General features: G+C 45.1%; 1 protein-coding gene across 2 annotated transcripts; it reads right to left on the bottom strand.

Moving 5' to 3' along the window:
• Positions 1 to 24,692, bottom strand: Tcaf2 (TRPM8 channel associated factor 2). 2 transcript variants are annotated; one of them, XM_076859782.2, is made up of 8 exons: positions 24,586 to 24,692; positions 21,840 to 22,476; positions 7,995 to 8,986; positions 7,627 to 7,724; positions 6,428 to 6,641; positions 5,850 to 6,089; positions 4,678 to 5,015; positions 1 to 2,111 (listed from the first exon to the last, which is right to left on the bottom strand). In XM_076859782.2, exons 2-8 carry the CDS (start codon positions 22,460 to 22,462, stop codon positions 1,857 to 1,859), a joined length of 2,760 nt encoding a protein of 919 aa, XP_076715897.2. In that variant the 5' UTR covers positions 22,463 to 22,476; positions 24,586 to 24,692; the 3' UTR covers positions 1 to 1,856. The 2 variants fall into 2 exon arrangements, with proteins under 2 accessions (XP_076715897.2, XP_076715904.2); XM_076859789.2 differs by having other exon boundaries at positions 21,840 to 22,473.
• Positions 24,693 to 27,850: the final 3,158 nt, after the last annotated feature.

Below are 27,850 nucleotides of genomic sequence, written 5' to 3'. Positions count from 1 at the left end.
TTGTTTGTTTATTTGTCTGTTTGTTTATTTTCTGCTGTGACTGAAAGACCTGACCAGAACAATTTCAAAGGCAGAAAAGTTGATTTGGAGGCTCATGGTTTCAGAGGCCTCAGTCCATGGACAGCTGGCTCCATTCCTTGGGGCTCAAGGTGAGGCAGAACATCATGGTGGAAGAGTTTGGCAGAGGGGACTGGCTCACATGATGATCAGGAAGCAGAGAGACACTCCACTTGCCAGATTCAAAATATATACTCCAAATCCACGCCCCAGTGCCCACCTCCTCCAGCCACATTCTGCCCACCTCAGTTACCACTGTGTTAATTCCCCTCAGGGGATCAATTCACTGATTGGGTTAAGACACCTATAATCCAATTATTTCCTCTCTGACCCTTTTTGCATTTTCTCACCTGTGAGATTTTGGGAGACACCTCACACCCAAACCACAACACTGGCCATGTGTCAGGGGTCACTACCGTTCTTTCACTTAACAAGTCTTTCATGAGCACCTTTCATATGCAAAGCACTGGGCAAAGGACCCTAGGGAAATGCAGGGAAGGTATCCTAGACCTGAGGAAGTGAGCTGAGGGGATTCAGAGGAGACTTTCTCTGGGTTAGTTCTCCTCTGCTCTCAGCAGAGCTTATGAAATGATTTATGAAACAAACAAAAACATGCTTGAGAAAATGGGTAGGCAAACCAAACACCCATTAATCCTGGAGGCAAATCTCTAATTAGAAGCCTTCCTAACCAAAGAGTTAGGATAGGTCAGATTGACGTTCAGGAAAGCTCTGAGGGTGCTGGTGGTGGGTTAACTGAGGATTTGTTCTGCTATCCGCAGGCATCTTGTTTCAGAGTGAAGACGACTATGTCTGTGGGCTTCACCATCAAGACAGTGCCTTGACTCCTGGTGATCAGAGGAGTCAGAGACCTGTTTTATGCTAAGAACAAAAGGGAATGTGGCAGAGATTGCTAATGTGACATTTGTCTTTGGTAGAAAATAAAAAGTATCACAAGATTAACTAACTCAGAAGACCAAACACCAATAGCTCTGTACCATTTTTTAGAGTGGACGCCATTTTTCTTTGGGTTAGTTATACCTGAGAATCTGTCCAGAGGTGGGAGAAATAAGTGTAGGCTGGGTTCAGATAACAGCAATAATCCTTACTGAGACCATGTCTGGGAGCAACTGATATTCTCTAAATGTCTTTCTACAAGAACAGAAGGCTAACCTCAGGGGGGTCAACACCAATGTGTGATTCAGTGCTCAGAATGTCCACACTCAACTGGATTGACAGACCACTGTGTGACCGCAAGAAAAAGCAAAGTCCACTCCTACATTTGCAGAATGTGACTGTGCACAAACATGGCCACAATTATCCAGTAGGAGCCAGTAGGAAGGCATTGAACCAAGCAGCTTAGAACTCTCAGCACTCCACCACCTGTCTCTCTTGTATTAGAAAGCTTCTCAAAGCACAAAGAATTGGGGCCTTGGTTGGGGACAGCAGGTTTGAAGGCATGATATCAGGTTCTCATGGGAACCCCTGGTCTTTAGAACTATTGGTGGAAAATAGATGCCTCAGGATGGCAAGGTGGAACCCTCTGCTGGAGCTGATGGTTAAGTGAGGCTGCTGCTGAGCGTGGAAATATGAGGAAAAAACAAACCAAAGAGTAGAAAAACAACAACACAGGTACATTCCTGAGGAAGCTGGCTCAGCTTTGGCTTCTGACCTTGACCACCATCTGGAAGGCAGGCTGGGAAGCAGGACACTATAAGATACTGGGAGATTCCAGCCACCCGGTGGTTCTGGAGTTGGTGGAGTGACAGTTCCTCGTGTCCCTCCTGGCTGCTACACGCCCTTTACCTCCTGGTGCCACTGTATATGCTCATGGGGTTTTCCTGCCAACAAGGCAGGGAGGCCAGGCTATCAGCCACTTCCCGCTGGACAGGCCAGCCCCAGGCCTCAAAGAAAGGAACCAGGTTCTTCTGCACTGTTTCAGAGAACTTCTTCACCCACAGATTCATCTTGCTCACGTTGTTTTTGGGGAGGCCAGAGAAGGTCTGGTACTCAGCAAAGAGCTGGGTGAAGGGCTCCCACCCAAAGGCCTCTTGGAGCTGGAAGAGAAAGAAGGGCAGGGTGGGGTCAGGTTCACCAAGGAACTGCAGCTCGGGGGCTGACAGGTACGTTTCACTTACAGCCATTGGTCCCCTTCATTGTCAGTGTCCCTCCTATTGCTTCCCCTCCCCACTCTGCCCCCACACAGAAACACAGCCTGTGAGTTCATTCTGGCTCTCAGCCAAGAAGCTGCACCCCATGAACCTAGTGGAGGGGCTCAGGGGAAATTCAGTATGTGTAAAGTGGTAAATATTCAATAAGCAACAGTAACTGTTTCTTATAAAAGTTTAATATCCCAGGTCTTAATATCAGGATAGATTGGATCTAGACTGAGATGAGGGAGACTATTACATCCTACACAGTTGGATGACTGGGACCCCAAAAGCGGGTGACCTCCAACACGTTCCAGACATGGTGATTATCCTTATTTTTTTAATTAGCCACCTCAAAACTGTGACTATCGCCAGGTACCATAGTACTGTGTGCAACACTGTCTTTGGGACAAAAAAGGAAATATTTAGGCATTTTGCAAGGGGCTCCAAACGAGAGTGACTCCTGTTTTATAGAGGGGTGAAGATGACAGAAATTTGGAATTAGCAGGGATCTGGGTGTTTCCCAGTGCCACTCCCATTTGATGGATGGGAATTCTCTGAGTCTGGAGTGTACAAGTCCAAGGACAGATACCCCCAGTGGGGCCTCTCTCACAGTCTCCCTACTGTGGCCTCATGATTGCTCCTCTGTAATAGCTGCACTGGCTTGACAGTCCTCCTGCCTGTGACTTATTAATTAATGCATCAATCAATGCAACAGGATTAAACATATAACACTTGTGAGGTACCTATGGTGTGCCAGACATCGTGACAGGAAAAAGTGGTGGAGAGCTCATGTCCCACTAGAGGGCACAGATCAGTGGGACAGACAGACATTTAAGGAGGCACATCCCTAAAGGGCTGTCTTTTCGAGAGGCAGCTGACCAGGAGAAGGGGACAACACAGTTGAATTCTGACAGGTGGCTTGACAGGTAACAGGCAAGATGTTCAAGCACGTTCTGGCTGCAGGAAGGAAACAAGGGAGGCCCAGAGGCCTGAAGCAGTGAGATGTGCTTGCAACTGTGAGCAGCTTGGTGCACTGAAAGATACAGGCTGAAAGAAAATGAGGAGGTGCAGCTGCAGGTACTGGCAAATGTCCCAAGGTTAAGGGCCCTCTGTGCCCCACTAAGCACCTTCACCTTTCTCCTGTACATAAAAGGAATATTCTAAGAGTTTTAAAGATGGAATATTGACCTTATTTAAGGAGAAGCGTGGAGGGGGATGGTTGGGGATTCAGGCAAGATGCTGGAGCAACTCAGGAGGAAGCTACTGAGCCACACTGAGAGGAAAATCATGAGGACTTGAGCAGAGGCAACCACAGTGGGAGTGACACGGGGACCTCCAGCAGGTGGGGAAGAGAAGCACCTGCCTGTCCTGACACCAACCCTCAGGCTCCAAGGTGGAAGCAGGTCTCTCCAGGGCTTTTGTGAACTGAGGTTCAGCACTCCACAGCCAGTGGTAGGTGGGCAGAGCAGAATTCGGGTTTTAACTCCCACTTCACTGACAGCCTACCATGATGGCCTGCTGTCCTGTGGCCCTTGGGCGGGCTGTATGAAATGGCAGCAATGGATAAGAGGGACCGCCTCATATTCACTCTTCAGAAAATCAGGGAATGAAAATCAAAGTTAGAGAGGCTAAGGAAGGACAAGAGCCTGGGGCTTACATTAACTCCTAATTTCATTCCAGGTCCATCACTTAAGTGGTGCTACTGAATAGGCTGCTTAAATTCCTTAATTTGGTGTGTGCCTCTGTGAAGAGTGGGCCATACAGCACCTGCCTATAGGGCTGCGGTTGACCTCGTAAGAGATCTGATATTGGCAGTGGCTCTGACAACTTGAAAACATCAAAGCTAAAAGCAGGGTTTGGGGATGGGCGACAGGGACCTCTGCTTATGCCATAGAAAACAGATTTGCTCAGTGACTTTGCTCTTCTCCTACTGATTTGGCTGGTTATTTATATATTTAAAAATGATTTTGGCTCCAGTGGGGTGAAGGAAGACTGAGAAGCTTGTTAGCACCTCTTTCTCCTCCAAAGCCTCCTTGTTGTGCAGGTAGGTACCCTGCCAAGAGCCCCTGCTGTCTAAGGGATGGACACTCACTGGACCCATACAACTGAGGAGAGGAAAACCAGCACAGCACAACAGACACCTTGATGAACATCTGTTAGGGGACCATGGACAGAACACGTGGGTAGAAGAGCTGTGATCCAGTCTCAGGAAAGTCCAACCCAGAGCTTCTGCTATGAACCAAGATGCTGTATAATGGAGATAAATAGGCTTCTGACCCTGCCAGGATACATTTCCTTTTCTCTTATGCCTGACAACAGAGGTCATTCTCTCACCACACAGGGTACAGCCTGAGAAGCACCACCGTCCAGGATGGGTGGGGTCATGAGGAGCTGGAGAGCTCCTGGGAGCCTGGAAGCTACGCGACTGAGGAGTCAGGAAGCTCCAAATCCCTGAAGTTCTGCTCAGTACCTGTAGATACGTCTCCAGAGCTGTCCACACATGCCAGTCACTCAGCGGGGCTCCCTTTCCCACATATGCCTTGATTCTCTTCTCTCGTTCTGCGGGGTTCAGAGCAGGGTGGGCCCGAGCCCTGGGGATCCCCAGGACTGTCTCATGCACATAGACTGACCAGAGGTTGCAGGTGGCCTCAGTGGTGTGTGGAGGGAACTCCCATCCATGTCGCTGCTGGTTGTGGCCCAGCTCGTGGATGGGTCCCCACAGACCTGAGCTTCTCATGACTGTCTCGTCAATGAGCTCCTTCACGGATTCCAGGTGGCACATGATGGGGTACCCTGAGTGCATCCAGCCTGGGAATAGAGAAGAAAGAGACGGAGCATAAAAGTGAGGTCCACGCACCCTCCTCTCTTCACTTCTGCACACTATGGAACTTTTTGGTGCTGGATGGGAATTAGATAGCTTTTCTAAAGTCTGTGCTCCCCTTCCCAGCCTCTCCCACCCTCAACTTTGCCCTTCTCCTAGCTCTGGTCCTGAGTAGTAGGGATATATTTTACACAGTTGTCCTTGGTGGAATTCAATGCTTCATATTTTGTGCAAGTACATAACATCATGTCCTGTGTCTGGCTGGATCTGAGATCCTGGAGGCTAAGTCAGTGTCGGCTTTTCTTCCCCTGTGTAAAAAAACTGGTGCCCAGATTTTTACTCTATGACAGAAATAGTGTCATCCCTTTTAAAAGATAAAAATATTGAAATCCAAATAAATTCTCTCCATGTGGGAAACAGAATTTCTAATTTCTCCTTCTGGTCCTCTTTGCTCTAAACCATTCAATATGTAATACAAACCGCTTCACTCATTTCCCCTCTTCATATGAATTCTCACTTAGGTTTGAAAGAAAAAGATCATTGTGCATGTTCTCCTTGAAATGACCCTCACCGACATCTGGGAACTCCGAGCACTAGGGTTCTGATGTTGTTCTACCAATCGGTGTCATCTCACCTTGTAAGAGGTCCATTTCACTTTTTTTAAAGTCAACATTTTTCATCCCCATGAAGGTCTGTGTCTTTTATGTGTTCTTCCACTTTAGTTTACTAATCGATTTATGCTTTACACATCTTGGGGATTAGAGACAAAATAACAAACAAATGACATCCACTGACTTGGCACTTTCTCCCAGGACACTCACCAGCTGAGATCTGCACATCAGCAACAATCCTCTCAGGTCTGCGGAAAGGGAAAGGCTGGGCCGCCAGCCGGGATATAGACTGCATCATCTTATCCCAGAGGTAGAGCGCAGGCGCAGGGTCCTCCAGGGCCTGGAGGTTTGCAGTGGGCACTGTCAGGATGATGTTGTCTGTGGCCAGCTCTCCCCAGGGAGCCAGGTTCTCCTGGACACAGCTCCTCCACTCCTCCAGGGATGTCTTACCTGGGAACACATAACATGTACCTGCCACCCTCCACCCCAACTTCCCTTTGAGCTGAAAAATACAACTCGAACTCCTGGAGAAAAACACTGAGATAATGAACCACTGTCATGAAGGCCAACAGCCTGGAAGGGGAAGGACGAGCTTCCAGACCCTCTCTGTTTCGCCCTGAAGTCTCCATGGACACCCAGGTGGGCGGTATCTACAGTCTCCATGTTTACCTCTAATAGTTCTCCCTCCTTCTCTCCAGTGACCTTTCTCCCTTGCCCCTCTAGCAACCTGCCATAGTCACCATGGCACCCGCAGCGACCATTCTTCCCTAAATGCCCAGTCCACTTACCCAGCTTGTAGTACGGGGCAGGCACAGCCCCCTTGACGGTGACAGACACAGGGCCAAGTTGGCTGCCCTTGGGAACGATGACATAGAGGAGGCCACCCCAGAGGCAGGAGACTGACCGTTGGGTCCTGTCCATACAGCACTGGTGAGTCACCACAGGGGCTCGGGAGAGCTTCTTAGCTTTGCTCAGGTCATCGGTGTGGCAGCCAATCTGAACCTGGACAGGCAATTCCACCATGTGTAGGGGAACTAGAGTTCCTATGACGCATGTGTGGGGCTGCCCATGGGGCTGTGTGGACAGAGGCTGTTAGACACAAAACTCTGACTTCCCTTTTCCATGAGTGATGCATGGAAAACTATGAAATTGTTATCACTCCAAAGTCATAGGAACTAAGATAACTATAATAAACTTTTCAGGCTCCACAGTCGATTTCCATCAGACCTGAGTATGTGAGGCATCAGACATAACCCCAAGGCTGAGTGGAGAAGGGGCTTGTGGTGTCCTGTTACCAGGCAGGGTCCTGGGTGTCACACCAAGCCTAAGCAGCATGGAGATTCTGATGCGGGAATGAACCCTGGGATCCTACTCTGTCCCTTGGGAGCAGAGAGGAGGCTCAATTGGAAGTGGAGAAATCTGGCCTGGGGTTGGGGGTGGGGTGCAAAGGATTGTTCCTCTCCTTTTTGTGCAGAGCTCTGCTTCTTGTTTTGTCTGCATGCCTTGGTTGCTTTTCTTAGGATTGATGGAAGTGAACTCCAGAGAGGACACTGACAAAAAAGAGACCCTCACTGTGGTGGGAAGTGACTCAGATGAGAGGCAGAATTTAAACTTGGAATATAGGGCCTATATTTGTGGATGACTGGATCATGCCAATTCTTTTGGTTGTCAAGGTAGAGAGGTAAAATTGAGAGAGGCCTGTATTATCTGGGAAATGGGTGAGTGGCAATGTGATATAGGTGCTTCTCCTCCTCCACATCCTCATTTTTCAGTAAATTAATCACGTGTAGAAAGCAGAAGGCTTAGTGGTGAGCTCCAGACTTGATATTAGCAGTAGGGACCTCAGTCACTCTTGTAGGCTCCCTGAAATTTGGCTCTTTCATCTGTGAAATCTAAGAGGGGCAAAATAGTCCTTCTCTGTGCAGTTCCGGGAAGGACAGAGGGTGAGGAGGAGGCAGCTGGGGAGGTGCTGATGTGGGGATCCTACCTTCAGGCCAGCAGAGGCTGCAGCTGCAGACAGGGAGATTTCTGCATTTTGTCCTTCCAGGAGGTAGAGCCCGGTGCTCACCCAGGAGTCCTCATTGCCTGACAAGTGAAAGAGAAGGTTGAGTTGTTTGTTCCACAGGACTCCATCTCTACCTGCAGCCTCCCAGCCGCTCTACAGGTCCAGTTCTCCAGGATGATTCACCTCTCCTAAGGCTTAATGAAAACCCCTAACTCCTGTCTTCTTGCAAGTACCTGATAAAGCACAGAGCCAGCTTTCCTGAGGTTCAGGACCTGCAAGGTCCTGTGAAGCGAGCCCAGCCCACCTGCCCCTGGTCTAGGATGCCCTGGCACTCTCTGTCCATGCCATACCTGGGTTAGTCCCATTGATCTCCACAGTGATGGGGTCTGCTGAAGCCTGCATCCTGGAGGGGCAGGTCTGTGTGCCAAGGCCCTGAGCCAGTTGGGAGCAGTCAGTCCCAGAGTGTGCCAACTCTGTGGCCAGACAGAGTATGGTGGCCTCACAGGAGTCTCGGGCAACTGGCTTTTCCTTGCTCACAGCAGGGAGGCCTGCCTGTTGCAGCATCTTCCTCAGGAGCCGGTGTAAGGAGGCATAAGTAGGAACCCCCTGGGCAGGAATCTGGAGGAAGGCTGCCCCATCTACTCCCAGCTTTGCCAAGTGGCTCTTTTCCAGGTTCTCAGTACCGTGGTTCAACACAGTCCGGAACTCGGACATTGCCTTACGGAAGTGGTAGCTCCTCATCTCAGGAGTGGGGACAGGAAAACAGCCTGGGCTGAGAGTCCAAGGCAGGATACTGAGGCCAAAGCAGTTGAGGATGACATTGCCAGGGAAAGCAGCCAAGGCAGAGAGGCCTGGGTTCTGGGAGGCCCACCACCAGGCCTGACCTCCGATCAGCAGTCCCCCACCCTCGGCCACAAACTCCTGGAGTTCCTTGGCCTCTTTGTCACTGTAAGCCTTGCAGCAGTACACACATAAGTCACTGGTCAGATGGGACTCCAACCTGCACTGCAGGCCATGCTTCAACAGTAGGGCATGCAGATCTTTTAGACTTGGGTTCACCCCAATTTTGCCCTTCTGGTCTCTGGCCAGCCAGCGCACAGCATTGAGCAGAAAGAGCTCCATCTTGGGTGTGCAGAGCATGCCCTCATGGGCAGCCACAACCACCCGGCCACGGCCATAGTGGGCAGCTGCCAGGAAGCAGTTGAGGGAGGCATCCAGCCCCAGAGGGAAGGCCAGGGCCCCGTGCACCAACAGCTGTGAGGGGACTCCCCCTGTCTGGATGTCCAACTCCGAGATCCCTTCCAGGAGCTGCTGCTGGTCCTGCCTAAGCTGCTGCCCACACCTGGGAGAGACATGGGAGACAGAGGGACACAGTCTGTTAAAGAACCACCAACAAGAGCTCCCTGAACAGAGAAAGAGAACACGGCTCCTTCAGATTCTCCTTCTTACCAACAGCATTGAGGATGTTAGCATGGAATGCAATTTGTTTCATCAATTTCTAGACATACTCTTTCACTTGTTACAACTGATGGCATATCATTGCTTAATTGGCAGTGTTTGTTCTTCCTTAGTGATACATAAAATGCTGGTGCTTGTTTCAGTTGGTGTTGTCATAGATTTGATGAAACAGTGGAGAGGGAGTTGGTGGCCTTATTTGCACATCTTAAGATTCACAGTCTCCAAATAAAAAACCTGGGAATTCTTCCTATTTGGTTGGCTAAAGTATTAAATATTCTGACTTGAATTTTATATCTTTTAAAATTATTAGACATATAAAAGGTTTGGAAAACTAGTCTGTTTAGAGAAGGCAGTCCTGCTTATGAATTTCCTAGGGCTTATTTTCTGCAAAGCAGAGCTATACAACACAACAAATTGCTCTCACCATGAGACTAAGTGGAGATTGGAACACCTCAGAGGTTGGATTTATATAAACATCCATTTAAAAAGTCTATTTAAATCTGATGGTAGTATTCATGACTTTTTACTAAATGTGGTCAAATGTAATGAATTCAAAGAAGTTTTGTATTTCAAGAGTTTTTTCTTTAAAATGAATTTGTATATACAGTAAATGTCAAACCATAGGAGACTGGTTCAATATATTATGGTTTACCAAACACAGCAGACTGCATGATAATTAAAATATTTTCGATGATATTGGCTTAATGGGAAGTAAAAACTAGAGTCCAGGATACTATTCACTAAATAAGTAAACTCCTGAAGAAACAATACTAAAAACCATAAAAACAGACATATAAATGGTATCCAAATGATAGTTATCAAACATCTTCAGTGGTCATCTTGCCTAGTAGGTTATAGGTCATCTTAATCATCTTTAAAAACTTTGCTGTATTGATTTTTTTAAAAATCAATACATCAATTTCATAATAAAATCAAATGTCATTTTTAAAGGAAATATTTAACTCATTTAAAAAGTAAAACATTACTTTTAAAAATACCTCTTGTACAGATAGTTTCTCCTTAATTTCTTTTCAACATGAAAATATAAAGGATCATATCTTACTTTTGTTATTCCATTTTTAATCATGCAGATGTTGTAAGGTTACAGGCATCAGTTTTGCTTCTGCCTCCCCCCATGAGACTCAATTCTAATTTGGGGGGTAATGACACTAAGCTACAAGACTTGATAATAAAACATTCTACTCCAAGAGTTCTTTTGGCTCCTGACAGGCCCCTGTAAATCTCAACAAATGGTAGAAAACTCCCAACATGGTAAGCAGAAGTTAAACATTAATCACCCAGAGGTTCACACCCTTGGGTTGGAAACACATCCAGCCACTATTATCCAGTGAGAGGGTCCCAGCTTGAGCTCTGGATTTTGACAGGTCAGGGTGTGATCCTGCATCCTCTCTTGGCAGAACAGCCCCATGAAAAGTACTTTCAGAGTCTCCATTGACTCATTTAGTCCTGAGAATATACAGTATTAATTATATTAAATTTAATTATACTAAATAAACACTTGTAATTTGGCTAAGGCAGTCCCTAATACACAGTAAATCTTTAATGTGCTAGTGATTATTTAGCATGCATAAATATATAAGGAACATTTACCTGATGATTAGGAAGTTTACACATGATAAACAGAGACCTTAATTCTATTGCTATAGGTTCAATTCATTGGTTGAAACCCTAACCCCCCAGTTCTCTCCAAATTCATTGGTTGAAACCCCAATCCCCCAGTACCTCAGAATGAGAACTTACTGGAAATAGGATCATAGTAAAGTTAGGATAAAGTCACAGCAAAATAGGTTCCTAATACAATATAACTAGTGTTCTTTTAAAGAGGAAGACCTGGGTACAAACAGGCACATAAGGAAAACATTGTGAAGATGAAGGCAGAGATCAGGGTGATGCTCCCACAAGCCCAGAAAGGCCAAAGACTGCCAGCCCCACATCACATGCTGGGAGGGAGGCATGGAATAGATTCTTCCTCAAGGCACTCGGAAGGGACCAACCCTGGTGAAGCCAGGTCCTTGGGTTTCTGTTTCCAGAACCTATGAGATGACACATTTCTAGGGTTAAGCCACTGGTTCTTTGTCACATATAGCAGCCCTAGGAAGCTAATACAGTCCTCGGCCAGGGCTTAGCCAAGTATGGCATCAACATAAAAACCTTCTATGTTCTATGTATTTTTCATTGATTTATCAGAATTGGTGGACAGAATGTGCCTCATCTCACACAATCTCTACCTGGGAGCTATGAATCACATTGAAAACAGAACTGTGCTTCTCTTAACCTGGAAATGCTTGGACAAAGACCTCCCTACTGAATTAGGACTTAGTGAGGGTAGATACTATACAATTTTCAAGAGGTTCATACACATTAACTTTTAAACGAGCAGCTTCCAATATGCTGCAGACGTAGTAGATTACACCGCGTGTGAGCATAAGAGCTGTTGATGATATGAGGTTAACTTCCCCACCACTCTCCACCCCTGTCTCGGAGTCAAGCAGCCAGTATCTGCCTGTGAATATGAAAGTCAACTCACTCCAGGATTTGCCTCAGTTATGCAAACAGGTCACGCCCTTGGGGATAAGATGGGAGAGGATCTCTAGTTGGTCCCTGCCCTTGGGAGACAAGCTGGGGTGTGCAGAGAACAACTCCCTTAAGGAATTCAGTGCCTTTCAAGATGGATTTGAAGTTAAGGAATCTGCTGGGTCAGTCCAGAGGCCTATGACCAAGACTACTGGCAGAAAAGTCCACTAAAAACCTCCATAGAGACTTCCTTATAGGGGAGAAATAGGGACAGTTTGGGAGTTTAGAGTCCTGCTTCATTGGTCAGCTCCTGATGTTGTTTGAAACTCAGCCCTATGGCACCACGTGCCACAACCCGGAGTTAATTAATTCAGGGTTAATGCTAGGACAACAGGCCGCCCTTTCTGTTATAGTGGTTTGGGATATGCAATCATTCATATATTTCTCACTGATTTATTTATAAATATATGTTCATCTCTATTGCTTTACACACCAAGCACTGAGAATAAAGCAATGAATACAACCAGCAAGTTCTCTGCCTATCTGGAACTATATATTTCGGTTGGCTAGACAGGCATTAGCAAGTGAACAGGTGAAGTATTCACAGCTTGTGAGAATGAAATTCTAGGGAATAAATGGAGAAATGTGGACAAGAAAAACTGGAAAGATTGTCCTAGTTTTAATTGGGCTGTTGGTGGAGATTCCTCTGAGGAGGTTATTTGAGTTGAAACTGAATAAGCAGAATAAATTCGTCTTTAAAAATCTGAGAGAACATCCAAAATAGGAAGAGGAATCCACAAACTGATTTCCTTGATATTGAACTACCAGTGGTCTGTTTTTATTTCTTTCTTTTGAATAACTCTATTCCAAATATTGTGATACCTTATTAAACAGGAAATCTAATATTACCTATTGGGTTTTTGAATTAAGGCAATGTGTTGGCTAGCTTTTTGTGGCTGTAACCAAAATATCTGACAAGAACTATTTAAAGGAGGTAAATGGCTCATTGTTAAAGATGTTCCTTCATGAATAGGTGACTCCATTGTTCTGGGCCTGCAGTAAGGGCAGAACATCATGGTGGAAGGGTGTGGTGGAGATAAGCTTCTCAGTTCATGGTAGCCAGAAAGCAGAGTGAGCAAGAAAGGCACCAGGGAAATATAAACCCCCAAGGAACACCCCCAGGGACCTACTTTCTCCAGCCATATCCTACCTGCCTATGGTTACCACCCAGTGAGTCCATTCAAATTATTAGTCCATCAAATGGATTAATCATTTACTAGGTACAGCTCTCAAAATCTAATAATTTCAACCATGAACATTCTTGCACAAACACAGGAGAGTTTGTGGGACACCACAAATCCAAATGATAAAAGAAAGAGATCTAAATACTTTAAGGATGTATAGGGATGGTGCATCATTTATAGCCTTCTTCCCTTAAAGTAGCACCCACTGAAAACACATAAATATTCAACAAAAAGGAAATAGTTATATAAGTTGGTGTAACTTATAACTAAAAATTCTCATTAAAAAGATTATTTATAAAAGCAAAATTGCTATTAAACAGAATATAAAGTACAAGTATGTAATCATAACTAGCTAAAATGATACATAAAGACAGATGATTTAGAATGTTCAGTTCCTTTAATGTCATATTGGGTTTTTTAATAAAATAATTAACAAATAGCAATGTGGAAAATTAGTTTCATACACTGTCACCTGAGCAGTCACCACACTTCTATCAGTCACATGAGAACAGACCTAAATTAAACACTCCCAGTTCCCAGAAGAGTGTGTGGATGTCACAGGCAGTCATATATTTTAGAGGAATGAGAGAATGAATGCCAGGTACTAGAAAGAAGGGAAAACTAAAGTGTTGTGAAAATTCACTTCTGTTTTCTTTTTGTTGTACAAACAATGAAAACAATACAAATATAATACAATGATATTGGGTCAAAGAAAGATATCCTAATGTGACCTGGAGAACATTTTCCTATAGTTTGAAAGTTGTAGGAAGGCAAAGAAGTAATGTAAAAAAGAATGTCTGCTTTTTAATTTATAAAATTTGGGGAGAACAAAAATGTTTGAAATAATCATTTTCAACTTATTACCATCAAGCATGTGTCCATATTTTATTATATTTTCTTCAAGTGTTTTGTTTTGCAACCTATATATACAATGTTTTACTGAATTTGTCACCAAATTTAACAGAGGTTCATATCTCAATGTTGTGTATTGTATCATGAATATTTTCCTTTTCTTTTAAGAGGTTTTGAACACAATGTTATGTGTTCAAACATATGCTGTAACTGTAGGATATACCATACATTATTAAAGAATCTATTATAGGCACTTGTGTTTCTTCTAGTGTTTACTTAATAGTGAAAATATCAACATGTGTTCAGAAAAATTTGCCTCATAGCCCCCCTTTTCCTCCTGACCAATCCTTTTTTTCTTTACCTCCTCTACTGAAAGCATTCCCTAATAAATTTTCTGCACCCTCATCTCTTGTGTCTGAGTTGGCCTCCTAGAAACCCAACCTGCAACAAGGAGAACTGGCAACACCCAGCAAATTACACATGCTCTTCCGGTGTCACTCAGATCCTGAGAGCCATAGCCAAGTAGGAACCATGCATGGCATTTTTGGGTTGAAAGGTGATCCTGCTGGAATAGGGCAGCTCCAGGTTTAGGGTGGATCCTGCTGGGATTAGGGCATATCCTGCTGCCTCAGGCGCCCGCTCCTTGAGTTCCTGTTGAGTTCTCGCGGGGTTCTGAGAGAATTGGTACGCAGAGCCTAGTGCGTGTAGAGTGCCGGTGAGAGTTCAGGAATAAAGAGTTGCTGTTTGAATCTACAAGGTGTGTGGTGGCTCGGTTATTTTGTGCCCAGACAGACTGCGGCATTTGGTGGCCCGTACGGGAAAATGGTTGGCTCAAAGTTTGAAGTTGTTCCCCCCTGAGGAACAAAATTGTTAGAGGAAGGAGGCACCCCAGTAAGACCAAAAACAGTTAGGACATATAAAATTGATACAATACAAAAATGTAGCCCATGGCTTTTTAAAGACAAGTTATTAAGTATATCAATGGGACCATCATGGTATCCTGAAGAAGGATTTTTCCTCAACAAGAAAGAGATGGCTAATTCTGTTTACTACATTTGTCTAAGATCTTGGTTTTTACAGACATATGATTAATTTTTGAATTTAGACAAATTACTCCACTTTAATAAGATGAAATATTTTCATGTTTTTATGGTACTATTGTAAAGGTGAAATTTTTAAGCTGATTCTAAGCCCAGAGCCTGAGTAAAAGTGTAAAGGATCAGACATTGTGAAGTTTCTAAACTGCAAAGCTTGGGTTGTAAAGTAAAAGACCATTGTTATGTTTATTATTGTTAAATTCCTCTGCTACTCCCGGAGCCTTTGATCTCTGTAGCTGTTAGGACAACACCGGAACTGCCCCAGTAAACATTCTCACTGGCTCCTCTGGTGGTCTGATAACTTGGACTTTGAGTAGCCTGGCACTAGGCACCCCGGGTCCCAGAACCAATCAGTTTAAATGTTCACCCCACTTAAAGGTAACCAATCACCCCCGTCCAATCTGTTCCCGCCAGTGAATGTGCTAATCATGACTCAGAGTTGTTGTTCAATTTTCCTGCGGCTCCTGATGATTTGTTCTGATGTATGCAAAGCCCCCTGCCCTCTCCAAAAGGTGTACTTAAGCTCAGCTTAACCTCTGCTCTGGGCCCTGGGCTGCTCTTCCTTTTTGTGCGAGCTGGCCTGGGGACTCAGCGCGCTGAACCGGATCCAATAAACTCCTCTTGCACATTGCATAAAGTTAGTCTCTTGGTGGTCTCTTCCTCCGACACTTTGCCGGACCCTTACACTATAATACTGTAATTCAAACCCAACTGAAACTTCTTATACTCTTTGTATATAAATTACACCTGATAGAATCTTAACTCTTAGTAACCTTGTTTCAGCAAAGACACAGACACAAAGCAATATTAAACTTTTGTTTTTTTTTCATTTACCAATTTATGAAAACACACATAATGTTTAAATATATTACCTTATGTAACTTAATAAGTAAGAGTACTTGATTTTATATTTAGTGGTTGATATTTTAACACTTTAGCTTTGTAAATTAATCAGAAGTCTGTAAAAACCAAGATCTTAGACAAATGTAGTAAACAGAATTAGCCATCTCTTTCTTGTTGAAGAAAAATCCTTCTACAGGATACCATGATGGTCCCATTGATATACTTAATAACTTGTCTTTAAAAAGCCATGGGCTACATTTTTGTATTGTATCAACATATGTCCTAACTATTCTTGGTCTTACTGGGGTGCCTCCTTCCTCTAACAATTTTGTTCCTCAGGGGGGAACAACTTCAAACTTTGAGCCAACCATTTTCCCGTACGGGCCACCAAATGCCGCAGTCTGTCTGGGCACAAAATAACCGAGCCACCACACACCTTGTAGATTCAAACAGCAACTCTTTATTCCTGAACTCTCACCGGCACTCTACACGCACGTTCTGGGAAAAATACACTCCCTCCACTAGGCTCTGCGTACCAATTCTCTCAGAACCCCGCGAGAACTCAACAGGAACTCAAGGAGCGGGCGCCTGAGGCAGCAGGATATGCCCTAATCCCAGCAGGATCCGCCCTAAACCTGGAGCCGCCCTATTCCAGCAGGATCACCTTTCAACTCCAAAATGTCATGCATGGTTCCTACTTGGCTATGGCTCTCAGCACTCAGCAATCCCATTTCCAGTGATGTGGCAAAAACATGAAGATTTATCCACAGAGTATTCATTGCAGTATATTTGTAATAACAAAAAAGAAACCTGGAAAAATGAAAAACATACTGGAAAATGTCTGCCAATAAGGAATTTAGGAAGAAACAATATTATATCCATACAGTGTAGTATAGTAGAATACTTGGTGTATTTCTATATACTATTACAGAACCAATCCATGCAATAATGTTGATTGAAAAAGTAAGGTGGAGGAAAAGGTACAGAGCATGCTATTATCTTATCCCAAAAAGGGTAGTGTATTAATGTGTGTGCTTATAAGTAAAAAATAATGAAGTATTCATCCATAAAATTGGGGAGAACCGGAAGGAGAGAATTGTATGGAGGGGACAGGGACAGAATACAGGGACAGGAAATGAAGATATTTTTTTGATCCATAATTATTTTCGATATTTGTAATACACATTACAAAAACAATTTCAAAAACAATAGACAAATGAATTGACATTTATATCCATCTAGTAGTATAACCACAAAGAGAGGGACTATTCTAAGGGACTTTAAAGGATGGTAATTTGACTTTATATATACCTAATACAATATAACATAAGGCAAAAAGCACTGAAAATAATCTCTGTTTCAGTAATCATATTAGTAGTAGTAGTAGTAGTAGTAGTGTTATTCAAATCATTGTTAGTAGTAGTGTTATTCAAATGTTGTAACTACATTGTTGGATAAAGCAAATGTATCATCAAGTTGGTATTACAGAAGTGGGATTTGTCACTATAGAGAAAAAAAAGGGGGGAAACAAATGCAATATTGCTGAAATAATAAAAATCCTTTAGCCCTGAATTAGAATGAGAAGTATCCATATGAGCACTTGATGTATTTACCTTAAAAAAAATTTCTTAGAAACAATGATGAACTCAGTAGCAATGAACATTCCTACAATCTAGATTGCAGTTTCTAAATACCATTTCCCACTCAAAGAAACAAAGATATTCAGAGAAATGTTTGATCCTGGGCCTAGACAAAGAAATGCGTAAGACAAGACTGGAACATCTTATTATACCAAAAAGCAAGAAAGTTTATTAAGGCGAGACCACTCAAGAGAGTTCATTTGAATTGCCTCACTGTGACCAGACATAGGGAATTTTAGAATCAATAAATATAAGAAATGAAACACATTGTGTTTCAAACACAATTTCAACATGGTAGGAAACAAAACACATTGGTGACCTTTGAAAGATATGAGGGAATCAATTTGATATTCTGAGAACTGGTTTCAAAATGAGAAAGCATAATAATTAGGCAGTTATCTTTTCTTGGCAAACTATAGCTCAGGGTAAGTGAATTATTAATGAATTAGTTTGATCTATAGAACTATTCTGAATATTACATAAAGGGAATACTAGAAGTTTAAAGTCACCACTTTATTTTCCCTAATGAACTAAGAGATCTAGGTCTAAGCAAGGATCATTAATGACTGCTAACATAGGAGTGAGGGAGAAAAACCAGACATCATGTTCCACCCAGTGGATGTACACATGCCAGCTACAGAGGGTCAGGCCACAACATGGGCTCAACCTCTGCATCAAGAGCTGGGTGTGAGGGGGACTTCTTCTTAAAGGGCCAGATAAGTACTTTAGGTTTCTGGGGTCATGAGGTCTTGCTACAATGACTCAAGTTGGCCACTGTAGCTTGAAAGCAACCACAGACAATTTGGAAATGAATGGACATGGCTCTGTTAAAAAACCAAACCCATTATTTCCAAAAACAGGGGACTGGGACTTAGGCTTTGTCAATCCTCCTGTGGAATTTAGAGCTCACTTCTAATTTGTAAGAATGGAGAGGGAAAGGGGATATATCAAACACCACCACAGAGATGCTATCAGTAAAATTCAGACTGAAGGAAACTGTTCAGGACAGACTACCTGGTGTCTTAAAAAAAAAAAATTAAAAGTTGGAAAGGAAAGTTATAGTTTTATATTTCTCAAAATAAATCCCCCTTCGATGTGTTTCACTATAACTTTTAAGTTCTATCAAGGAATCAAAATACTTGGGCTTGGGCTGGGGATGTGGCTCAAGTGGTAGCGCACTCGCCTGGCATGCGTGCAGCCCGGGTTCGATTCTCAGCACCACGTACAAACAAAGATGTTGTGTCCGCCGATAACTAAAAAATAAATATTAAAAAATTCTCTCTCTCTCTCTCTCTCTCTCTCTCTCTCTCTCTCTCTCTCTCCTCTCTCTCTCTCTCTTTAAAAAAAAAATACTTGGGCTTTATTTTAATACCAATGCCAACACATTTTGGAATGAATGGTGACATTAAGGGACTGTTCTTTCAGGTTTCATAATGGTGTCTTATGGTTATGTTTGTCAGAATTCATTTCCTTTTAGATACATAGTGAAATACAGATAGTGTGATAGGTATTTCCTGTTTGCTTCAAGATAACGTGAAGTGGACAGAGGTGGGGCTGTAGATAAGTGACCTTGACATTGAGTAGACTATTGTTGGAGTTGGGTAATGGGATTCAGTGCACTGTTCTGTACTTTTGACTCTGTTTGAAGTTTGCCAGAGTTAAGAACTTAAAAAGTTCACAAACATACCACAGATCCAATAACAGAGATATATAATGTAGTGCAGATGAAGAGAAACAGGTTTAGTTTTTTGAAAAGGTGAGTCCCTTAGAGCAATTAAGAGGAATTATGCTGATCTGATTTAATTTGTTTCTTTCTTCCTGTTAGAATCAACAACAAGTTGGAGCAAATCAAATCCCGTCTAATGTCCCTGGTAATCACATCACTTCTCCACCCCATCCCCCCACCCAGAAGGAAAGAAATTCCCAGGGTGGCAGGGCTGGGGCTGAGACTTCAGGACACTGCTAGTTCCAAATGCAATATTAATACATCTCTTCTTAGTAGCAAAATCTTGATTATTTAAAGGATGCCATTTAAAAGCATTCAAAGCCTTAGTATCCTTAGTAGCTATGGCTGGTCAGGTGATCTAGTGTTGGTCACAGGATCTAGTTTGGGCCACTAGAACATAAATTATCCAAGGGACAAATGAATCATTGCTTTGAACTCCACAGCCTTGGACAGCTAGATTCCCCCGTGGGGTTTCTCTCAGTGCAAAGGTGCTGAAAGACAGGGCCCCTTGCTGTGTTAATGGGCAAAGTCCCTGCTAACTTGAAACCTATGGGTTCCCATAGCTTTGAGTTCAGATGCCTGCTGCCCTGGAGAGAAAGACATGCCAGTATGCCCAAAGAGCCTGGGGTGCCAGCTGCCTGGAGAAGGCAGAACACTGCACAAGTGACCGGTCTCCAATCAGGCCAGTCCCCACAGCCTCTGGCTTCCTGTTTATCGTGCAAAATTTCTCAAAATAAATCCCCCTTCGATGTGTTTCACTATAAATAAAGCATGGACGGGGCCGCTTCTTTCCTTTGTTAGAGATCTGACCCATCAGGTCCCATCCACTCATCAGGCCCCACTGTGAAACTTTTTTCCTGTGTTTTTTTTTTTTTTTTGTCTTTTATATCTTACTGATTATTTCAGACTTTTAATTTCTCAGTCAGCTCACACCTCAGTGCTGTTATCTGATCCCTCCTTGGGCAGGACAATAAATGGTTAGGGCTTCCAGAAAATAGGATTTTCTAAAGAAGACAGGCCCAGCAGGTGCACCCAGTCTGGCTTATTATTGCTTGGGTGTAATTCCAGTGACTGAGTACTGGTCATCTTGTGCCTATCAGGATAAAAGCGACACTCCATGACAGGAGTCGGGAGAGACAGAGAGAGAACGAACGGGAGGCACCGGAGAGGCTCTGCCACAGGTCGGACTACCTACCTCCATAGACTTCACGTGGCATGAGAAAAATACTCCTTCATGGTTAATTCACTGTAGTCAGACTTTTGTTATACATGGAAAAACACAGTCTCTAATATCTTGAACACAAAATATCCAAAATCAAACACCCAATCTCCTCTAATCTGTCTTCTTGTAATGTCCCATTTGGCAATACCCACCTCTAAGTCACTCTGGCCAGACATTTCAACTGCTCTTTAACCCTCTTTCTCCTTATTCAGTCCACCAGCCAAGACTTCTGTGTCTTACCTTTGAAATGTACCCAACACATGAACCACTTCCCAATAGTTTAATTGCTGCAACCTAACTGGTCACCACCACCTCTCACAGGGTCTATTTCAGGGGCCCCTTGATCCATCTCCTACTTCAACCTTTGCTTCCTATAGTCTGTTCACATTCAGGAAGAGGGTTCCTTTGGAAATAACAGTCACATCAAATCATTCCTCTATATGAATTCCAAACTGCCTCTCCATCACCCTATGAACATCTGTGGTTCTAGCTGTGGACAATCAGTTCTCAGACAGCCTCAACTCCTGTTGATCCAGCCTTTATTCACTCAGCTCTAATCATTCTGGCTTCCTTGATCTTCCTGGAATGCACCAAACTAGCATAGGATTAGGTTTTTACCCTTTCTCCTTACACTCCCTCCTTCTGATTAGGTACCATCAAACCCTGGCTTAGCTGACTCATTTGCATTCCCCGTAGACTCCAGATAATAATAGCCTATACTCACCTCCTTGTCACATCAGGCTAGCTCTGTGCCCAACTTTATTTATTTATTTATTTATTTATTTAGAGAATATCTCTTTTGTAGATGGACACAAAACAATGCCTTTTATTTTTTTTATGTGGTGCTGAGAATCAAACCTGGGTCCTGCCCGTGCTAGGGGAGCACTCTACCACTAAGCCACAACCCCAGCCCCCCAACTTTATTTTACCTTGTGGTTCTTATCAACACCTGATAGGGAACTTTCTATTGGTTTCCTAATTGTCCAATTCTTCAGTGGAATAAAGCTTCATAACAGCATGGTTTGACTGTTTTGATCTCTGCTAGACCTCTACTATATACGTGATGGACATCATTATCCAAAGTACATATATGAAGAAACAAACTGGGTGTCAATCTAACTTTATATACAAGCAGAGATATGAAATATTGTGGTATATATGTGTAATAAGAATTGTAGTGCATTCTGCTGTAATGTATTTAAAAAAATAAAAATTAAAAATTAAAAAAACAAAGAATGAGGCCTGGCCCATAATAAAGAGCTCTGCAAACCACAGTTGATTCCATGACTTAAGAGAAATTGATAAGCACTCTCTATGTGCCAGGCCCTGCACATGGAGAGGGACTCTAAGACAAGCTTTTCTATTAAGTGGATACTGCTTTGGTCATAGGGGGGACTGGTGGTGAGGACCAACCCCTCTTGTGTCTTGGTGCATTTTGACTGTGCTCTTTTTGATTTGTGGTGGTTCCAAACCTATGTGGAAAACCAGTGATCTTGAAATGGAAGCTCACTGGAGGTGAGAAGATCGAGCCTATTTTTTAACATGATTACACTCCTTAACTAGGGAAGACACACTCACCCGACATGCAGCGGGATCTTGGGCACCTTCTTGGAGATCTTGAAGTGGCTTCTGTCCCCATGGATGTCAGTGAAGTACACTCCAGCCATGCTTGTCACCTGGTTCCCGGGGAAGCTGGACAGCACCTTGTCACGGCCATGCTGACTGGCCCAATACCAGGCCTGGCCCCCGATCAGCAAGCCCCCTCCCTGTTTCACAAACTGGACCAGCCTCGCGGTCAAGCCATTATTGTAGGCACTGGTGCAGTAAACACCCAGGGCCTCTATAGGCTCTGGCTCAATCTGGGCCTCAATCCCAGAGCCCTTCAGGAGGTTTACTAGTGATGCCAGGGATGGGTGCACTCCAATGGGAGTCCCAGGGGAGGAACGGAGCCAGCCCACTGCATTGAGGATAAATGGAGCCAAGCCCCCATGTAACAAGTAGCCTTCATGGGACATGACCACGAGGTGGCCTTGGCCATAGGAGGAGGCAGCGATGAGAACCTGGCCCCTGTCATTCACCATCACTGGGAAGGCGGCCTCTCCAATAAGAAGGAGCTCACTGGGGATGGGGCCTTTGGGGATATCCCAGCTTGTCACTCCATTCATCAGGGTCTCGAAAGCAGCATCAGGAGTTGGTGCCATGGTTCTACCAGCTGCTGCAGAGAAAAGCAAAGTCTCAGGTTGGTCAGAACAGATGGAGGAAGGAGTGAAGCAAAGAACTAAATTCATTCACCTGGCAACTTGTACTGGGTTCCCCACTGTGGGCCACGCATGTTCTCACACTAGGAGTGAATCCAGGGACAAAACAGAAAAGGACCCCAACAGGACAATGAATAAACAGGAAGGTAAAGAGACATATAATGCAGCATCAAATAATCCCTGTCGTGAAAGTAAAGCATGACAGTGAGATATGGAGGGACTGGAGGATATTTCAGATTGGATGGCAGGAAGGACACTGATGAGAAGGTGGTATTAAAGTGAAAACCCACAAGGTGGCAGGGGCTGAGCATTACAGGCCTGGCCCCTGATGAGTGAGAGAAGCACCAGGGTAGCTGGAGAACCAGGGCAGGGAGGACCAGATGCAGCTCCTTCCTATGCCCCTCAGGTCAAGGCCAGGGTTGAGTTGATGTGCATTGGTTGATTAATTTTGAGTTCCTTGGACAGAAAAGCCACATCACTTGCCAGAAACTGCATTGGTTCGGACAGCTTTGACTATACGAGCTGGAAATGCCTGTTGCTATATCTTATCTGCCTGGGGAGGTCCCTGTTTGGTATTCTGGAGTTTCTGGAGGTCTTTATAATTTGGTGTGCTTAACACTGAACTCATTACACTGTTCCCTTCAGAGCAGCGCCTTCTGGTAAGTTATTTGGGCTTGGTTTTCCACCTGTAAAAGGAGAATCACATCCCTTGGAGGACAGTTTCTGAAGATGTGAACACATATGGTATGCACAGTGAACACTGAGAAAACTCAGTGCTCATCCTGCTTTGCCCTTTTAGCTTCCCCAAGCAACATGGGCAATGCAGTTGGTGCTTTGGGTGTCCCTGCTGTTTCCCTCACCTCACCTAGGGGCTCACCATGGGGACTTTCCTGTGCACTCAGATGCACAGGTTAGTCCCACATGTGGTGGACATTCTAGGCACCTTCACCCATTGGAGGGAGCCATGGATATATTCCCAGAGCCTTTTGAGGGGCATCTCACAGCATCCCCTCAGATGGCCCTGGAGGGACTGAGCTCCTCTGAACAGTGGCAAGAGCTCAGCCACAAGCCCTTACTGGGTTCCCTCCTTCCAGGTATCATTTTCCCCATTTCGTCACTGTGGCTTTCCGGGCTCTCTTCCCAAATAAACCACCTGCAGGCCAGTCCTTGCATCAGGTGTTGCTTTGAGGAAAGAACCTAAATCAGGTGTCAAACAACTTGAGCCCTCTGTCTCCAGCCAGTTCCTTCTGCCAGTCTTCTCCAATGTCAAGCCCTTTGGTTTACATTCATGTATAGACTAAACCTGGTTCTAGTCCCCAGGTTGCATTCCAATCTCTAATATTCTTCCTTAAAATGTCCAATAAGAACTCTCACATGGCATCCACTGCCCACGAGGTGAAGCTTGCTGTGTTTCACCCTGGATTTTAAGGCCTCCAGGTCGGGCACTCCGTCACTCCCCCTGTCACTGTCTTTCAGAAATTCTCTAGTAGGTTTGGCATCCCTGAGTGTGCCCTGCATTTCCTGTGGAAATCTCTCCCTCACTCCCTTGCCCATCTACCTCCTCTTTCATAGTATTGTTTCCAGGATAGTAAGAGCATTGGGTGATCTCAGCTTAGAGTTTAGGAGTGGGAAAGGGCAGCAGCGTGAGATCAAGAAACTGGAGTTCAAGATCCTGTTAACTAACTGTGAAAACAAGCAGTCTTTCATTTCTTCCTAGTCTGACAGGAAAACACAAAAACCCCAGATGAGTAATCGGTCCTGAGACGCAAACCCGGCGACTCCACTTAAATGTGCTTGCACATGCGCAAGCACGGCCGGCACCGCAGGTAATTCGCACACAGTTGTCGTTAAGTTCAGAGAATACTGAAATATATTTTGATACAACTGGCAAATAGCAGCAGATTAACGAAAGTATATGGAAAACCTAGACCTAAGAGAAGAGACATTTCGCCCACTGGGAATGGTGTCCGGCTCCTTCTGGCTCCTTGGGGCGCACCCTTCCAGTGTCCCCCAGCGGCTCGGCCACCCGCCTGCACTCTAGGAGACAGTTGGACTGAAATACTCACACTTCTTCGCCCAGGTCGGGGTAGACTGCAGCTGCCGAGGCGCAGCGGGGCTTTCCAGAGGCGGGGCTGTCCTGGGTCAGGCTGTTCCAGGGTCCATCTGTTCAGACGTGGGGCTGTCCCGGGGCAGGGCTGTCCAAAGGCGTGGCTGTTCTGGGGCGGGGCTCTGGTGGGGGCTGTCCAGAGGCGGGGCAGTCTCAGGCGGGCTATCCTGAGGCGTGATTAGCCAGAGACGAGGCTATCCTGAAGGCGGGCTGTGCTGCAGGGAGGCTGTCCAGAGGCGGGCCTATCCTAGAGGTGGTCTGTGATGGGGGAGAGGGGCTGTCCAGAGGCGGGGATGTCCCGGTGGTGGGCCATCCAGAGATTGAGCCCTCTGATGGTCAGCCTTTAGCAGTGCAGGCTGTCCCTTTGCGGGCTGTTCAGAGGCGGTACTGTTCAGAGGCGAATCTGCCAGAAATGACCTATCCAGAGGCGGAGCTGTCCAGCGGCGGGCCAGTCCAGCGGCGGGGCCATCCCGTGGCTGGGCTGTCCCGAAGTTGGGCAGTCCAGAGGCGGGGCTATCTAGAGGCGGGCCTACCCATAGGTGGGGCTATCCAGAGGTGGGGCTAACCAGTGGAGAGGCTGCTTCAGGGGCGGGCTGACCAGAGGCGGGGACTTCCTAGGGGCAGGTCTACCCAAAGGCGGGACTGTCCAGAGGAGTGGCCATCCAGGGGCGGAGCCGTCGGGAAGGGGGTAGGCAGTCCAAAGGCGGGGCTATTTAGAGGCGGGGCGACCCAGAGGCGGGTCTACCCAGAGGCGGGTCTGTCCAGAGGCGGGTCTACCCCGAGGCGGGTCTGCCCCGAGGCGGGTCTGCCCCGAGGCGGGCCTGTCCATATGCAGCGCTGTTCCAGGGGCTGTGTGTGCAGAGGCGGGGTTATCCTGGGGTGGGGTCGGCTGTCCAGGAGCCAGGCTTTTCCAGAAGCGGGTTGTTATGTTGGCAGGTCTCACCTGGGGTGGGGTCATTTTGATCCCTAGGGCGGGATCGTCACCGCACCGGAACCGAATCTCCGCCTTGCGGTTGCTCTCGCTGCCCGCGGTCGGCCTCACTTGGGACAGGGCGTAAATATGCTGTCAAATTTGTGAGAAAAGTAAACTCCGAGTCGCCAACCGACCACATTCAGGGCGAACAGTCCCTTAACAACAGAGTTCTGTCGCGCGTCCACCGCGGCCAGCGTAGAACCTGACTCCCTTTCCTGGAACCTGAAAGGCTGCGCCCGAGAGCGACGTCACCCTCGCCCAAGGCCCCTGGGCGGGGACTGCCCTCTGGTGGTCAGCCCCCGGCAGCGCAGCCCCAGGGAGCTCCACCACCGGGAGCTAGAACCGGCGTTTGGGTTTCCAAGTTTACCCAGAAACCGTGCCCAGAGATTGTGTTGCTAGGAAGGAAACATGACTGTGACGTCACCGAAGCAGACACAGCTATGATTGGAGAAAGGACGCTAAAGCACTGGGGAGTCGGTGCGTGAATCTCCACCCTGGAGGGGTCGGAAGTTGAGAGTTAAGAAGGAAGGGAACTGGGCGATTTGCCGGGATTCTGCCCCTGCACCGCTGTGCATCGCGGATGCCCCCTTTTTATTTTTACTGTGCTTTGTTTGATTTTGTTTTTAGAGGGGGAGAGCAGACATACAGGAAGGAAGGTATGAATTGAGAATGATTATAGACAACAGGACTTTGGATCTCGTTTTCTCTAGTTCCCTGTGGGGGCTCCCGTGCTGTTTATAAAGCTTTTAGTTGTTAAAAGAAGACCACGCTGCCTCTTTACAAGACCGTGTGTCTCCTTACAAGAACTACTGAAAAGCGGCTCCTGAGGCTGAGTAAGGAGGATCTCAAGTTCAAAGTCAGCGACAGCAATTACTCAGCGAGACCCCGTGTCTAAATGGAATACCAAAAAAGGGAGGGAGGGAGGGGGGGAGAGAGAGAGAGAGAGAGAGAGAGAGAGAGAATGAATTTAAAAACAGCCATCTCCCCACAAACAATCCCACTGAATTTCAACATGTAGGGGCGTCCTCATTCATAATCTCTTTTGTCCCGCCTGTGTGTCTAACATAGTGTCTGCACCAGGATCTCTTGCCCCTTCTCTGTATAACTAGATAGCTCCCCTTTCAAGACCTTCTGTTCAGTTTTCCGCATTTTTGTAGTTTCATTTTTTTATGTATTCCCTATTCGGTTTCTGCGCTAACAGTATGCTTTGGTTAAACGTTCTTTCTTGAATCTGCACATACACAGCCCTTTCGTTTTTGCATTCACCTGCTTTAGGCAGCTTTGTGTGGCTGTGAACAATATATCCCACAAAAACAATTTAGAGGAGGAAAGATTTATTTTGGCTCATTGTTTTGGAGGGCCAGTTGGCTGACTCCATTGCTCTGGGCAAAAGCTGAGGCAAAACATCATGGCAGGAGATGCTGGCAGCACAAGGCAGCTCAGGACACCAGAGCCAGGAAGCTAGAGAGAGCTCCTTTCACCAGGGATAAAAATGGCCCTGGAAGCTAGCCTACTTCCTTCAGCAACACCTTACCTGCCTATAGTCGTCCTCAATATTATTTATTCTTTTAGGTTCTACTTATTTACTAATCCAATGTGGCAATAAGTAAAGAAAAATATGGCCTATTCTGAAAGTGAGTTACCTAAATATATTTTTACCTTAAAAACAAAATCAGTAAATGGGCAGGACTTTTTGAAAAAATTTAAGGTTTACAGAAGATAAATTGGGATGTTTATCAAATGCAAATCTATCTATATAGCTCTATGTATATATCTATATAGCCTTCTGTTTTGTCTGTAACCCAGCAATCTTATTTTTACAAATTTATCTACATAGAAGTATAGATGCTATAGATCAAAAAATGTTTAATGCAAAATTATTTGAAATAGAAAAACAATTCAAAATTACTAAGTTTAATATATCAACAAGCTAAGGGTAGATCATGCAATGGAACCTGTTTCAACTGTTTTAACTAGACCTGTAAGTTAATACGGAAATGTTTACATAATGTTTAATATATGTTAGTGTGCATAATATTATCTTTTGAACATAAAGATCTTATATGCAAATATGTGTATGTGTGTGTGTGTGTGTGTGTGTGTGTGAGTATGCATGTACCTATGTGTGTATGTGTATGTGTGTGAGCGTGTGTGTGTGTGTTGCATGGAGACATCTTCAAGGCATCCAGGAGTACTTGGTAACCATGGTTACCTCTGATAAGTGATTCAGGGATGTTTGAGAATGTAGATG

Source organism: Callospermophilus lateralis, chromosome 1 (genome assembly GCF_048772815.1).
Source record: "Callospermophilus lateralis isolate mCalLat2 chromosome 1, mCalLat2.hap1, whole genome shotgun sequence".
In the NCBI taxonomy this organism is placed as follows: Eukaryota; Metazoa; Chordata; class Mammalia; order Rodentia; family Sciuridae; genus Callospermophilus; species Callospermophilus lateralis.
This window is presented reverse-complemented; position numbering and strand designations above follow the sequence as displayed.